The sequence below is a fragment of the Erpetoichthys calabaricus genome, chromosome 9, assembly GCF_900747795.2.
Source record: "Erpetoichthys calabaricus chromosome 9, fErpCal1.3, whole genome shotgun sequence".
Classification (NCBI taxonomy): Eukaryota; Metazoa; Chordata; class Cladistia; order Polypteriformes; family Polypteridae; genus Erpetoichthys; species Erpetoichthys calabaricus.
Genome location: NC_041402.2, coordinates 44,317,500 through 44,334,118, shown reverse-complemented (window position 1 = coordinate 44,334,118; position 16,619 = coordinate 44,317,500). Strand labels below are relative to the sequence as shown.

The 16,619-nt window shown below is 37.2% G+C and overlaps 1 protein-coding gene across 5 annotated transcripts in view; it reads right to left on the bottom strand.

Annotated features, from left to right (window-relative positions):
- Positions 1–16,619, bottom strand: part of ripor1 (RHO family interacting cell polarization regulator 1) — a 299,969-nt gene that overhangs the window by 25,437 nt on the left and 257,913 nt on the right. For all 5 annotated transcript variants that reach the window (XM_028809409.2, XM_028809408.2, XM_028809406.2 and 2 more), the window contains 5 exons: positions 13,714–13,849; positions 12,964–13,125; positions 9,208–9,366; positions 8,873–9,069; positions 8,544–8,627 (listed from right to left, as the gene is read on the bottom strand). In XM_028809409.2, coding sequence (XP_028665242.2) covers positions 8,544–8,627; positions 8,873–9,069; positions 9,208–9,366; positions 12,964–13,125; positions 13,714–13,849 — 738 coding nt within the window. The remainder of the gene's footprint in view (positions 1–8,543; positions 8,628–8,872; positions 9,070–9,207; positions 9,367–12,963; positions 13,126–13,713; positions 13,850–16,619) is intronic.

The window sequence follows — 16,619 nt, the reverse complement described above, 5'->3', positions numbered from 1 at the left end:
AACCCGGGTTTCAATGTAACTCTGGAAAATGTAGTGTAGAATGGCCATGGGTAAAAACAGGGTCTGGCAAATAAACTCAGACGTTATTAAACGTTTGTCGTTGTGACTTGGTGATAATCATACAAAATGTTAAATGAATGGGGAATTGCGTACGCCGTAATATAAAGGGAATATCTTGTTTTGAGTTGTCAGTGTTAATGGAATCCCTGTAGTTTTCCCATCGCAATGTTTCTTGTTGTCTGGCAGTTTGCCACTGCTCTTCAGAAAGTTGAGTGTGTGTTTTTCATTCACTGTCTAGGCATAAGACTTGCTGCTGCTGATCTTTGGATAATGTCGCTCTGTGGTTTGTCATAAGTTGTCTTTGTTGTTCTAAGGTATCTTGCCTGTGCTGGCTGGTATGGCACGATGTAGATGTTTCTGCTTCTGTGTGTTGGTGCGAGTATATAGGCCAGTGAGACCATTTCTGTTGTTCACAGCTAGGATGTATGTGCTTTTTCATTTTATTGGGAGACTTACATTGAAGTGAAGGAAAAAGGAGGTGTAAATTGGTAGCGTCATAATTCAGTTTAGGTGAGTAATAAAGTATGCACCGAACAGTCAAATACCACAGTTGATAATTAGTCATATTGAAGACTTGAAGATAAGCCTAATACCAAACCTCTGCCATGAACATGGATTCCTCGCTATTGTTGTGTAGGGATATAGTAGTTGTGGCAACCGTTGTTTATATCTAGCGCAGACGGACACAAGTAAAATAATATAAGGATATTTCTCTTTCTCAAGCTTCAGTAAAGTTCTAATGTCCCCTTGGAGATAAATAAAGTACATTTATCTATCAGCTTTAGAGTCTAAAAGGAGCATTATCTGCTTCATCACATGCAGTTCCAGATAAACAGAATACAGGTATGAAATATATTTCATTTCTCTTTTGCAGCAAGTAATATTTTCCTTACATACCTTCATGAATGTACTTGTCTAATCAAGCGATTCTCAAATTTTTAAGACAAGGCTTCCAAATTATTCAGTGTTCTCCATAGCGTCTTTTGGGTGCTCCGCCCGGCTGTCATCTTGCATGACTTTGTGAGATGACTACCGCAAATCTATAGGCACAGGCAGATCTAATGATCTGCACAGGTGGCAACGGACAAGTGGGTAATATTTTAGAAGCAGGCTCGCAAGTGGCAAGGGGAGAAGCACGGGACAGAATGTTGCCGATCATTCGATGCTAAAGCTAATAGCGGGGACGAGGCAGAGCGAAGTTCACAAGCAAAGAGTATGGGGAAGTGGGCTTTCAAGAGGGGGGTGTATATGGTAATATCGGGGGCGGAGCAGCTTAATACAGTAGCAAGGATTATGGAGAGGCGGGCGGGCGAGAGGGTGCAGTACATGCTAATAGCGGGAGCGAAGCGGCAGTTCACAAGCAAAGAGAATGTGGAGGTGGGCAGGCAAGAGGAGGACTGATAAAATAAAAAAGACTAGTGGAACCAGCCTGTCAGATATCATAAAAAGGGTGTCAGGAAGTGACTTCTCTGTTCTCAGTGTCAGTGCAGTCTGTGTAGTGCTGCTAAGCGTACAGCTGCTCTCTTCTTGTTATAGTAAAACCAATATATATACAGTTGTTTAAGCATTAGGTGTGTTCTGTGTGCAAAAATACTTGTAGCACTCACTGTGGTTCCTGTTAAAGTGACTCCCTCTGCCGTTTTTATATTTGTTCATACTGAGTGGTTTTGTTAAAGTGACCCCATTTGCCATTCTTATATTTGCTCATATTTGGACCTGCATCCATATTGCAAAAAGTGTGCAGAAACCCTTGCAGCACACACTGTGTCCTGAGCAAAAGTTTTGTCACTGAATTGCTGAGAGTTTTGTTAAAGTGACCCATCTGCCATTCCTTTTTTGTTCATATCTTGCCCTGCCGTAGTGAAAGTGTGCATTGAATATCCAATAGGCTCTCACTTTCCCACTCAAAAGTCTTATTCATAGGTACTTTTAATTTTTTCCAAACGTTTTACCAAACATAAGCAAAAAAAGTGTTCAGAAAACAACACTGCTCAGTTATTTCAGAAAAGAGACATCACAAACTAATGAAGGTGCGGAGTCAACTCCTGATGTGGCAATTTCAGACAAAGACATTGCAGAGGCTGGTCCCTCAGGGGAAATCTCTTCAGCACACATTCTGCCAATTGATAAATCTAAGCACCACTTATCCAGCATAAACAAACAATGGTTTAAAGATTCTGATTGGCTAATGGTCAAAGAAAATGGTATGTGGTGCTTATTGTGCATGAAATATTCAAACAAACACCCCCCAAAGAGGGAGTTACCTTGGGTAAATGTGCCATGCACAAGAATTTGAAAGGAAAGCTTGCTAGACCATGAAAAAAGTAAAACGCACATTGAGTCTTCTGCTGTCCTTTTAGGAAAGCATGTACTAGAGCAAACTGGAATCGGTCAAATTGAAAGATCTATATCTGTGTTAAATAACTTACAGAGAGATGCCTTTGTGGGAGCTTTAAGATCCATGCATTGGTTGGCAAAAGATGAGTTGCCACATACAACGTTATTTGAAAAGCAGTTGGAACACTGTAAAGAAATGGGTTGTTCCTTTTTACAACATCTCAATGTTGGTAAACATGCACATTACACCTCTGAAAGAATAATGGAAGAGCTGCAGGATGTCTTAGCATCAGAAATAAAGTCTAACATACTGAAAAATATACACGCTGAAAATTTTTTCAGTATTCTGTGTGATGAAACCACAGACATCTCAGTTGTAAAACAATTAATTATTTACATTAAATATGTTTGCCAGGTCACTAAAGAGGTCTGAATTAGTTTTGTATCAACCTGCAATATGATTGATGGCAAAGCAGAGACTATAACCAACACACTGAGTGAGACTATAGAGAAAGAATTATTTATAATCAATTGGTTGATCACCTTAACTGCAATAATTTATTTGAGATCTACCAATCTGGCTTTAGGCATTATCATGGTGTTGAGATGGCCCTCCTGAAAGTGTTCAGTGACATCTCTATTATTACTGACCCAGGTGGCGCTGCAGTCCTTGTCCTCCTTGACCTGTCCGCTGCCTTTGACACTACTGACCATGAGATATTGCTGTTGTGGCTTGAACATCTTGTTGGGCTTAAAGGGGCTACTCTTAACTGGTTCAGGTCATATCTAATTGGTAGACATTTTTCAGTGACTTTAAATTCCTCTTTTTTGTCTACTGCTCCTCTTAAATGTGGTGATCCTCAAAGATCCATTCTGGGTCCTATTTTATTCTCTATATACCTTCACCCTATTGGAGCTATTTTTAGGAAATTTAACATTTCTTTTCACTGCTATGCTGACAATACACAGGTTTATAATCCTGTATACAACTCTGCAATGAATCAAATGCACAACTGTCTTTTTGAACTAAGATCCTGGATGGCTAATAATTTTCTTGATCTGAATCAAAATAAAATGGAGGTGCTTATAGTGGGTCCATCAGCTAAAGCCCAAATTGGTCTTGGACTACTCGGTTCTTTCTCTGTCTTGATGTTATCTTTGACTGTAACCTCTCTTTTGAGAAACAGATTAATTCTGTAGTCAAGAGTTGCTTTTTCCAGCTTCGTCTTTTAGGTAAGATCAAGCCTTTTTTATCTTCTAGGGATCTTGAGAAAGATGTACATAAATTGACATTGACTATGGACACTCTAGGCTTGAAAACTGCTAATCTGGTTGGACTAGGGTCAGATGGAGCTGTTGTTATGATTGGGAAACAGAAAGGTGTGGCAAAACTGCTTAAAGATGAAACATCTGGACTCTTGGTCAACTGCCACTGTGTAAACCACCGATTGGCCCTTGCAAGTGCCCAAGCAGCAGCTGCTGTACCTCATTTAACGAAACTGAACGACATCTTAAGGCAGCTGTTCTATTTCTTCCAAAATTCTTCAGTTAGGATGGCTGGTTTAAAAGAAATTCAAAATATTCTGAACATTCCCCAGATTAAGCTGAAAATGGCCAGTGACACTAGATGGCTGTCTCATGACTCTGCAGTACAGTCACTATGACAGTGTATGATGAGTGTCACAGCTGCTCTGGAATGAGAGGCCACTGAACAAAATGACATCAAAGCTGAAGGATTAAGCAGATGTATTAAAACGTACAATTTTGTTTCCTCTCTGATGATGCTTTGAGATGTATTACCTTTGTCCAACTTATCTAAGGCTTAGCAAAGGCAAGATGTCAATCTTACAGAAATTGAGCCAATTTTGCTTGCCACAATACTGTCCATCATGGAGTTGAAAGACACTCCTGGGAGATATTTTCAAAGCCTTCATCATTGTCTGACAGAAGAATGGTCAGATCTCCGCATTGTTTATACACAGAGTGATGTAATGTCATTCAAAACTGCAATATATGATAAATGCCTAGAGACAGTTGTCAAGCACCTAGATGCAAGATTCCCTGACATGCCAATTATTTCCAGCTTTTCAAAACTTTTCAATGCAGAAACTCAAGATTCAAGTGAGTCTGCTGAAATTATTTTCGATCATTACTCCAAAAATGGTAGCCCTCCAATTTTAAAATATGAAAGTAGCAGACAAGAATGGACAGTTGCGTCAAAAATTATCAGAAGTTAACCATACAAAGACTTCAGTCCAAAACAGATTCTACTAAAAATTGCAACAACATCAGAGCTCAAAGAGTCATTTCCAAATTTAGCCAAACTAGCTCATATTGGGCTAGTGATCCCAGTGAGCACAGCTGAATGTGAAAGGGGATTTTCTGTCCTTAAAAGGATTAAGACATGTTTGAGAAATCACATGAATCAAAGCACGCTAAATAATCTCATGCTGCTCTCCTTGGAGGGCCCAGATCCTGGGGACTTTGATTATGGGAAAGCTGCAGACAACTGGGCCTCTAGGAAGAAAAGAAGAATAAATATTTAACTGAAGACACCTTCTGCATATGCAAGTTGGCTCTGAGGAATATTTTAAAATTTTTCTTCATTAGGTTTCCCATACATTTTTATCATTGTTTTCACTTTTCTTCCCGACAGCGACAATACTTGTGCCTCTTGGTTTATGTCAGAACAATTGTTATTTAAAATTTTGTTAGTGTTGCAGGATCCTGAATTGGATACTTCTAAAATTTAATAAAAATATTCTGGCACAAGTGTCAAACCTTAAAAAAGGAAGTCATATTGAGCATTGGAAAATAATTAATAATAAATTAACTAATAATAATAGTGCACATTTAATTTTCCCCACCACCAAATTTCCCTATCCCGCCCCACCTGGCTACTTTTTCATGCCACCCAGCTGCAAAAAATTTCTGGGGAGAACACTGTTATTGTACTCTTGTCAGAGCACCACACTAACATAAACCTAATGCTGTGAATTAGAGCCCGATCTTAGATCTTTCTTACTGCTACCAATGCAACACACAGCATGATTTTGCATTATAGTAGACCTATTAATCAATGCAAAGGCTTAACTATAGGAGACTGCTGACACACATGTGATCAACTGTCATGTGATATTACTAGGCCAGGAGTTCTCAATCTTTTTTTCTTGGTATATCATATTCAGAACTGCAGGAACTGAAGACGTTTTGAAGTATCAATTTTTCAGTCCTAAATTGTTAAATATTGAATTTTACTAAGCATAGCTAAAGGTGATATTTATTTAAAACTATTGTAAAAATTTTGATGGACCAAAGATGTTTACCAAAACAAAAAATACTTCAACATTGGCAGACCAGATCTAAGAGAGAGGGACAGACAGACAGATACCATTCAGGCTGCTTGTGCAGTGGAGATGGAAAGGGTAATAAAAAGTTCTTATTTGTTATGACCAAGGTTATTATAGTTTTGCCTTTTTATATTAGTTTTAATTTCTATATTTTTTCTGACCTTACTTGGAAATTCAGTTTAGTTTTACTTCATTGTGTATTTTTAGTTTTAATTTAGTTTTTATTTCACAAAGACATTTCTATTTTATATCGAATAGTTTCAGTAATTATGGTATGGTTAAAGAGCTACTATGGAGTTTAGTTTTGTGTCACAATCAGTCAGAACTGTACACTTAACGGGTTTGGATATGTTAGTGGAAGTTTACTACACTACATGGTTTACTGAACAAAATACAATGACAATGACAATTGGGCGTAATAAAACAAACATACAGTCATATGAAAAAAGTTTGGCTAACCCGTCTCAGCCTGCATAATAATTTGCTTTCAGCAAAAAAGATAACAGTGGTATGTCTTTCATTTCCTAGGAACATCTTTGTTCGGAAAACACCCCAGTACTCAGATTTTTAGTGAAGCAGTATTTAGTTGTATGAAATTCAATCAAATGTGAAAAACTGGCTGAGCAAAAATTTGGGTACACTTGTAATTTTGCTGATTTGAATGCATGTAACTGCTCAATACTGATAACGTGCAACACCAAATTGGTTGGATTAGCTGATTAAGCCTTGAACTTCATAGACAGGTGTGTCCAATCATGAGAAAAGGTATTTAAGGTGGTCAATTGCAAGTTGTGCTTCCCTTTAACTCTCCTCTGAAGAGTGACAACATGGGATTCTCAAAGCAACTCTCAAAAGATCTGAAAACAAAGATTGTTCAGTATCATGGTTTACGGAAGACTACAAAAAGCTATCAGAGGTTTAAAACGTCAGTTTCAACTGTAAGGAATGTAATCAGGAAATGGAAGGCCACAGGCTCAGTTGTTGTTAAACCCAGGTCTGGCAGGCCATGAAAAATACAGGAGCGCCATATGCGCAGGATTGTGAGAATGGTTACACACAACCCACAGATCACCTCCAAAGACCTGCAAGAACATCTTGCTGCAGATGGTGTATCTTGTACATCGTTCTACAATTCAGCGCAATTTGCACAACGAACACAAGTATGGCAGGGTGATGAGAAAGAAGCCCTTTCTACACTCACGCCGCAAAAGAGTCATTTGTTGTATGCAAATGCTCATTTAGACAAGCCAGATTCATTTTGGAACAAAGTGCTTTGGACTGATTAGACAAATATTGAGTTATTTGGTAATAACAAAAAGCGCTTTGCATGGCGGAAGAAGAATACCGCATTCCAAGAAAAACACCTGCTACCTACTGTCAAATTTGGTGGAGGTTCCATCATGCTGTGGGGCTGTGTGGCTAGTTCAGGGACTGGGGCCCTTGTTAAAGTTGAGGGTCAGATGAATTCAACCCAATATCAACAAATTCTTCAGGATAATGTTCAAGCATCAGTCACAAAGTTGAAGTTCCGCAGGGATTGGATATTCCAACAAGACAATGACCCAAAACACAGTTCGAAATCTACAAAGGCATTCATGCAGAGGGAGAAGTACAATGTTGTGGAATGGCCGTCACAGTCCCGACTTGAATATCATCGAAAATCTATGAGATGATTTGAAACAGGCTGTCCATGCTTGGCAGACATCAAACTTAACTGAACTGGAGAGATTTTGTATGGAAGAACGGTCAAAAATACCTCCATCTAGAATCCAGACACTCATCAAAGGCTATAGGAGGCGTCTAGAGGCTGTTATGTTTGCAAAAGGAGGCTCAATTAAGTAATGATGTAATATCTATGTTGGGGTGCCCAAATTTATGCACTTGTCTAATTTTGTTATGATGCATATTGCATATTTTCTGCTAATCCAATAAACTTAATGCCACTGCTGAAAGGCATTTCCATAAGGCATTTCATACTGTATATTAAAAGGAAGTTGCTACTTTGAAAGCTCAGCCAATGATAAACAAAAATCCAAAGAATTAAGAGGGGTTCCCAAACTTTTTCATATGACTATATATTAAGGTTATCTGTATTACATATTGATGTAACTCTAAAATGGGAGAAAAGGGAGAAACAGAGTTTAATTTAGTAGCAAATCCCTGTCCCAGCATCCTGCACTACAAGTCAGGTCCCAAACACCAAGTCTATTGTCCGTGTATTGTAACATTACTAATAAAAAAAAGATTACATTAATGACTGTGTTTAATGTGTCTGATCAATAATATGCATTTTTACAATTTTATCTGAGTTGTTTAAGTGCATTACAGATACAAAGAGACTTTCTGCTTTCTATTTGACTACATCACTTTGCATACACAAGATATCGCATTTTTGTGAAGGACTGTATTTTCATGCAACATTCACTTAAAGCCTTAAGTTTTCACCACCTTCTTTTAAGCACCTGTCCCCAAATAATACACACTTGATACTTAACAGATGCACTATAATCAAAGTAAAAATGTTAACAATAATTATAAAAAAAATCTTAAAAAGCACACGTGGTATAAATGTTTATGTAGCTCCCAAAATATTGAACCATAGTTTAGAATACAGTAAATCCTTGCCATCTGCGGATTCCATTCCCACAATAGATCAATGGTTCCAAATGGAGGGTTACAACTTAAGTCTTCACATTAAAGTACAGTAAATTAAAAAAATTAAAGACAATATAAAATGGAATTTCACTTACGATGAATTTAATTTAATGAGAAAAATTTAGAAGAAGTAGGGCTCACCTTAAGACATGCAAGTGCTTTGCAGCCAGCTACTCGGGACTCCACACTCTCATCCTCAAGAAGCTCCAAACAGGACACCAGTGCCTAAAAATGCAGTGTAACCAAGTAAAAAATTGTGCCAGGTTGAAACTGAACTCCCTTCCTATTCTTGAGATCAAAATCTTATGCCATTAGAGATCTTTACCGATGACACTAAACCTAGATTCTGCAAGAAAGACTGGCTTCCTCCTTACAGTTCTTAAGAAAAAAAAAAGTAGTTTTATCCTAATTTTACTTTAGAACACTGCAATGCCCTAACTCACAAGAAGCAACACCAATGACTACTTCACCTTTTCTCGTAATCGAGGATTTTCTGCCAGGCTCTTGAGTAATGCTGTGGCACCACTGGTCACCTTAGTCCGGTCATCAAGCAGGAGCAGACTGACTGCTCGGATAGTGTCCTTTTGGAGACGTGTTTGGGGGGTGCGTTTTAACGCCTTCAGTACAATGTCTTGGTCCTTTGACTGCAAGTTCTGGATCAGTGACACTGTAAAGCAACATGAAAAAGTGGTTAAATCTGGTATTGCAATGTCTTGCACATTCACACTAGTCTGATTAAATTAAGAATGTGAACAATTCTGCAGTTGGTCCAAAACAAATCATAGCACTTAACATAGTTTATTACCCTCTTCCGCCAGCTCAGCCATGTAATTTTCCAACACAAAGATGTCCTCTGATTCCAAATGGCTCCAGTACTGGAAAATGGTAATAGATTCTTTGATGTCAGGACGAGGCCGCCTAGGTAACTTTTTCTCTAGTACCCGCTCAGCCAATCTGATGCACACTACAAACACAGCCAGAAAAACCCTGTTTAGTAGGAGCTAAGAATGATAATCTTATTATGATGACTATTCTTTATATAAGAGACATCTTTACAACAACATAAATTGATATACATACAGTATATTTGTATAGTTTGTAAGTCATACATAAAGTTAACAGGCACCTAGGATCCCACACTTTAATGCTGTGTTACAAAATATCAAATTCCCCCCAAAACTACCTCTTTTCTATTTGTGTCCTTCTAGGTGATCACAGACATTACCACCCTACACAATTCCCAAAATAGCATTTTATTCATTTAACTTTTTACTTTATGTAAACACTTTTAATAATGTTTGAGAACAGAATCTATGTTTTCAAATGTGATAGCATTGACATAGTCATCACTTTCACCAACACTTGTTAGAATTAATTTTATTTTACATTGTTTTTTTTTGCATCAATACACTTAAATTCTTGCAAAACAAGTACTGAATCTTCTGTTTCCATATACATGCCACACTTGTGGATGTGTTGTGTCACCGTGGAAAAATCTGTGTTATAAAGTACAGTCTCTATCCTATGGATTGCTTTATAAATCCAGACATTTATTCTGGGTTTATTTATTTTAGTTGTACGTATCAAGATGCTCAAGTTTTCATATAAAAATGGCAAATCTGCTTGTGAGCCCTGTGTCACAGGGGGATCGCTATTGCTGTAATTGTTCCTATTTGCCTGGAAGTACGTTTATCACCTAGTTTTATATGTAAAGACAAATTAAACTTCCTATATAACCAGCTATTCTGAGCTTTTTAACGGTATATGTCATTTAAATCTGTGGTTAGCAGCTGTGCAACAGTGGCATTTGTTAGATTTCTTCTGGAAATGAGAATGACACTTTGTATGTTAAATTATATTATTATTAGCCATTCTAAATCCTGTTTTTACCTTACTGACTTTTTTAGCCAATCAAGAGATCAAATGGTTTGGCCCTTAGCCAAACAAATGCAAGTAATCCATTGGGAAACACCCTAGGGTGGTGCCAGCATCTCCTAAGGTAGCTTAAATCGAATGGCAGTGTCAGCTCTTTGTTTTACCTCTATCTTACTTCATAGCAATATATATAATATATATTATATATTCATATTATAATATTATATTTTATATATAAAAAATCAAGTATACTTCCTTGGAAGGCTGGCGTCCTTCAACATCTGCAATAAGATGCTGCAGATGTTCTATCAGACGGTTGTGGCGAGTGCCCTCTTCTACGCAGTGGTGTGCTGGGGAGGCAGCATAAAGAAGAGGGATGCCTCACGCCTGGACAAACTGGCGTGGAAGGCAGGCTCTGTTGTAGGCACGGAGATGGACAGCTTGACATCCGTGGCAGAGTGACGGGCGCTGAGCAGGCTCCTGTCAATCATGGAGAATCCACTGAACAGTGTCATCTCCAGACAGAGGAGCAGCTTCAGCGACAGACTGCTGTCACTGTCCTGCTCCACTGACAGACTGAGGTGATCGTTCCTCCCCCACACTATGCGACTCTTCAATTCCACCCAGGGGGGTAAACGTTAACATTATACAAAGTTACTGTCTGTTTTACCTGCATTTTTATCACTCTTTAATTTAATATTGTTTTTTATCAGTATGCTGCTGCTGGAGTATGTGAATTTCCCCATGGGATTAATAAAGTATCTATCTATCTATCTATCTAGCAATTTATTGTTAGTTATTTCTTTGAATTTTGATGCAAAATCACACACGAAAACCTTTACAACAGCAGCAGACCCGGAAATGCTTTTTTCAGGCAACTGATATATTTTCCTTGCCAACAATATTTATGTGGTAATAGCTATGATGTCAGATGCAGATGCTATGATAAGTTTATCTGTCTTTAAATATTTGCTAAGGTATTTGCTTCCTTGCTTTCACATTTAACATGTATTTTCATTTTGTTTATGTATGTAAAGAATCTGTACAGCTGTGCCTTTTGGCTCTGCCACTCATGAAAGCAGGGTTGAGTACTGTTATGCCTTTTGTTTGCTGTGATGATAATGATATACATGCATATGATGTGTAATGCAAAGCTCTATCTGCTCTACAGTCGTGGCCAAAAGTTTTCAGAATTGTAAGTATTGGTTTTCACAAAGTTTGCTGCTTCGGTGTTTTTAGATCTTTATGTCAGATGTTTCTATGGTATACTGAAGTATAATTACAAGCATTCCATAAGTTTCCAAGGCTTTTATTAACAATTACATTAAGTTAATGAGTCAATATTTGAAGTCTTCTATTTCAAGACCTCTACAATTTGCCCCGACATGCTGTCATTCAACTTCTGGGCCAAATCCTGACTGACTCATGGCAGCCAAAACATCCATTTCATGGTACCAAAACATCCTCTGGGAGCAACTGCTCGCAACCATCCAAGAACAGTCTGGTGATGAACAATGCCTTTTCCAGCATGATGGAGCACTGTGCCATAAGGCAAAAGTGATAACTAAGGGGCTCGGGGAACAAAATATCGAAATTTTGGGTCCATGGCCAGGAAACTCCCCAAACCTTAACCCACTGAGAATTTGTTGTCAAACCTCAAGAGATGGGTGGACAAACAAAAACCCACAAATTCTGACAAACTCCAACCATTGATTATGCGAGAATGGGCTGCCATCAGTCAGGATTTGGCCCAGAAGTTGACAGACAGAATGCCAAGGCGAATTGCAGAGGTCTTGAAAAAAAGGGCCAACACCGCACATATTGACTCTTTGCATAAACTTAAAGTAATTGTCAATAAAAGCATTTGAAACTTACAAAATGCTTGTAATTATACTTCAGTATTCCATAGAAACATCTGACAAAAAGATCTAAAAACCCTGAAGCAGCAAACTTTGTGAAAACCAATACTTGTGTCATTCTCAAAACTTTTGGCCAAAACAGTGAGATACAAGGATACATTCTGAGGAAAAAAAAAAAAAAAATGTCAAGGGAGAGGCTTAAAAAAAGTGGGCACATATATGAACTATATGATATATGGTATCAGAAAATGTTATCAGTTTACTGTACAAACCTTCATTTTTTACTTTCATTTAATTTCATTCTGTGTACTCTCATTGTTGAGTACACAACTGTGCACTGGTTGTTGTTACCATAAGTACTTTCTATCATGCAAGAATCAGCTTGTCTCCTGGGATTTTCACACATTGGAGTTTTTGGAGTTGAAAGAGGGGCAAATAAGCCAAAAGCACTAATTTAAATGGCAGTTCTGTAGGATTTCCCCCTTACCAATTATCAAAATCACAAGAGAAAGGCCAGTTTTTTCAAGATATCATCAGAAAGGCTACAAATACTCAACGAACAGTGGTAAGCAGAAATGCATCTGTGATTGTACAACACCAGGTTCCAATCCTGTCAGCCACTGTGAGCATGTGACTACTGACATTGGATAACTCAAGACTGAATAGATGCAACATGCAGGTGGATAAGTCAAATTTTAGCATAAACAGTATGGATTACTTTGTTCGAAATACCTAACGAAAAATTATTTCTCTTGTTTTCAGTCAGTTTTTTAATGAAAACACAGTTAACTGATCCTTTAAGAGAAAGTTACCTTTCCGATTCTCACCTGTGTCAGCTAGGCTCAAGTACTTATCCGGAAGCTGTGAGCCAAAAATGCAGTTCAACTTAAGTAAAAACGTTTCCACAGAGACTATGTACACATCTGAACTCTCTGAACACTGATTCCAAAACGTCACTGCTCCATGTTTGGACTCCAGAGGAGGCAGAACTGAAATATGAATAGAGTTTCAGAAGAGATTGTGATTTTATACAGCAAGTTTAAATATGCTCTCCAGCAACTCTTACATTCTTGGTTGAAACTCAGTATTCTCAAAACCTTTTAATCCTGTTGTGGGTGGCAGGAAACCACAGCCTATGCCAGCAACAAACTGCACAAGGCTGGAGTCAATTTTAGACAGGGCATTAGTCCAAGGTAAAGGTCTACACATCACAATGAATCTAGCTTGAATTGAATTTAAAGGCCATCACATTTCAGAACTTTTCAGTGGTTTTCAGTCACAGACTTCATTTACATAACTTTATCTGCCCACGGGAATCATGGTACATTCCCATGACTGGCAGATGTTTAGTCAAAGATAGTTTCCAACCAATCTGCAACTCGCCCCAACAAAATCAAACAGGTTTCAATTTTGTCTTAAGCCATAGAGGCAGGCTCTGTACGGACTAGAGTGGAAAACTAATGAGCACTCAGCCAGAAGTACAATGCATATAATAAACCATACTTCTAATACTTTATTACATACAGAGCTCCAAATGGGATATTAACATACTGATAATATCTAAAAGAGGTCCTTACCTTCTTCAGCAGAATTTACAACCCCAGCCTTTTCTTCGCTTACTTTGCCAATGACCTCTATGACCCTGGCTTCTCTCATCAGCTTGTCGAGTGCATAAATTTCCTTGCACCGTAAAGGTCCATATGTTCCAAGATGCTGGACAAAAAAAAATAAAAAAATAAAAATTTAGCAACAACAACATTTTTTTTATATGGCACATTTTCATACAACAATGTAGCTCAAATTGCTTTACAAGATGATAAAGAGACAGGTAAAAAAAAAATAATTAAGATGAACATTAGAATTACCAAAGCCTACTAAAAAACTCGTAAATCCGTCCCACGTGAAATCCCTTCGTACCTCTCCATCAGCGTGTTTCGTCTTTTAAATGTGTCGATAAGCAGCAAGCAGCCTACTATCACATCCCCCCAATGCCATACAAGGTTTTCTCAGCTCAAGTCTGTTTACCTACATGTCATTTGCTTAGAGTTGTATACAGTGAGAAGTCAAGCAAAATGACACATTTTACAAATACTATATCATTATTTGGAATACATGCATTTCGTGTGTGTTCCATGTCTACAACAATCTATGTAAACACATCATTGAAACAGAAACGTTTGTCATGTTTTAGTAATAATTGACAAAATGTAGACATGAAGCGTATAATGTGTGAAGCCAGAAGTCCAAATATCAAATAAACACTTTCACAAAAGGTACAAGTATAACAAAACAAGTGCGCTTTTATTCAAGAATATAACTACAGAAAAAGAACCCGCGATAAGGTGCGACATTGACACGCTTTGGAAACGACCGCTTTGGTGGTGCAACGATAAGAACTGCTCACTGGTAATCAAAAAGTCATGAGTTTGATCCCACACGACTCCATTTTGAGAAATGAACTGCTCTTATTCTTACTATTTTAGAATAAAAACATACATTTGATTTGAGTCTGTAACAGCCGGTGTAAATGTATTGTGCTTGCAAAGGTTAGCGTTGCTTTTTTTATTCAGTTACGTTCACATGTATAAAAGTGCGGAACAACTCTTTTAGATTTTCTTTGTATCACAAACCCACTGATAATACCTCATTAAATGCTTCAGATTTTCATCTCAGATCCATCATCAATAACCTACCTTTGTTTCATTTCTTTCGTATTTGCTATGAATGGGGTGATTTCATTAGTCAAGCTATGGTTATGACAGCCCTTTTTTTGAGTAGAGGCTACTCAAAAGCCTGCATTAAGACAGAATTTAAATATGTGCTTTACATGAACAAGGAGGTATTACTTACATCTAAGAAAGTATCTACAACTACCAATAGGATAGTGTGCAATTTCATGTATTCTAGTTATGCTAATCAGATTAAATGCATTATTAAATGCATTATTTTAAAACATTGGCATATATTATGTTTATACCCTGGTTTGTCTGATCCTCATAGGTTTGCTTTTACTCAGGGTCGGAATCATGTAGTTAATTATTTACATGTGGCTATTTCTACTCACTCTGTGACGAAACTTGCACATATTTTCCCTGGACATTTTCCTTGTTTGAACTGTAGTTATTGCATAAATGTTTTAAAAGGTAATTTAATCTCCACTCCAGAGTGTGATATTTTTCTCAAACACAGATCGAATTGAAGTTCCAAAGATGTGATCTATGTATTGTTATACCCCTGCCCTTCGTTATACATAGGTAAAAACCCCACATTCTATTCGTTGTCATATTGCAGAACATAAAAGCAATATTAGGTCCAAATCTTTGAAACATCCTATATCTATGCACTTCATTACTAATAATCACAAAGCTTCAGACCTTAGATTCACCGTCCTTGAAACAGTAAAACCACACCTCTGTCGGGGTAACTTTGATAACGTATTGTTATGTAGCGAAGCAAAATGGATTTTTCAATTAAAAACTTTACATCCCATTGGTCTTAACAAGTTACTTGATTGGTCGTATTTTCTGTGATATAGCCCTGCATCTTCTTGCTTTCATTTCCGCTCAGATGGTGTTGACTTCTTGTTGATCTGCTTTGATTGTGTGAGGCAAACTGTGTTTTCATTATCATCATTCTATATTTAATTGCTGTCTTTGTATTTTATTAAATGTGCATTATGTTTGGTTTTTCTTCAGCTAGGTACATGCCCTTCTGTTGAGATATTTTCATTATTTATTTATACATTGGTGAGGTAGTTTTCACTTCTGGTTAAATATTGTTTTTCCTTTTGGGCCTAAACATTTGTTTTTATTGATTTACGATTACTGTTTACTTTTATTTTTCATTCAGCTGTTGTTTTTTGTCAGTTGATAAATAGAATTATTTCTGTGAGCTACTGTCCTTATACATTTAGTAGTACTTATTGTTTGATGTGAGATGCATATATTGGTATATGAGTATTTTCCTCACTGTTTTATGTTACATATGTTTTTGTAAAGTTAATATTGGGTTGCTGTGCCCTGAAGAAGTTTTTTCTTCAAAATGTGTCAGCCAGATCCACACTTCACCACATGTGAAACGGCAGGATTCCATTGATACTGTGTTTGTTTTCTCTTAATGTGATGCCTAGTTAGGCTACAAAAGATCTTTTTTACATTTGTATTCTGTATAAATCCAGGACTGAATGGTTCATTTAATTGAAGTAACACTGTTTTTTCTGATTAGTCTTTTTATATTGTTTTATTCAAGTTGTATCTATTTTCTGATGGTTATGTATTTTCATTTCTTTATTTTTTCATTTTGTACATTTTTATACATGTTTCTCAAATATCTTACTTTGTATTTTTCTTGGCACTTGGAAAACTGCAACTTTTTTTAATTGGGGCTGTTAAGTTTTGTTGTAAGACATGTTAAATATAATCAACAGTGGGTCTTGGGAACACTTTATATTTTGTATTTATATACTTTATTTTTCTACATATAT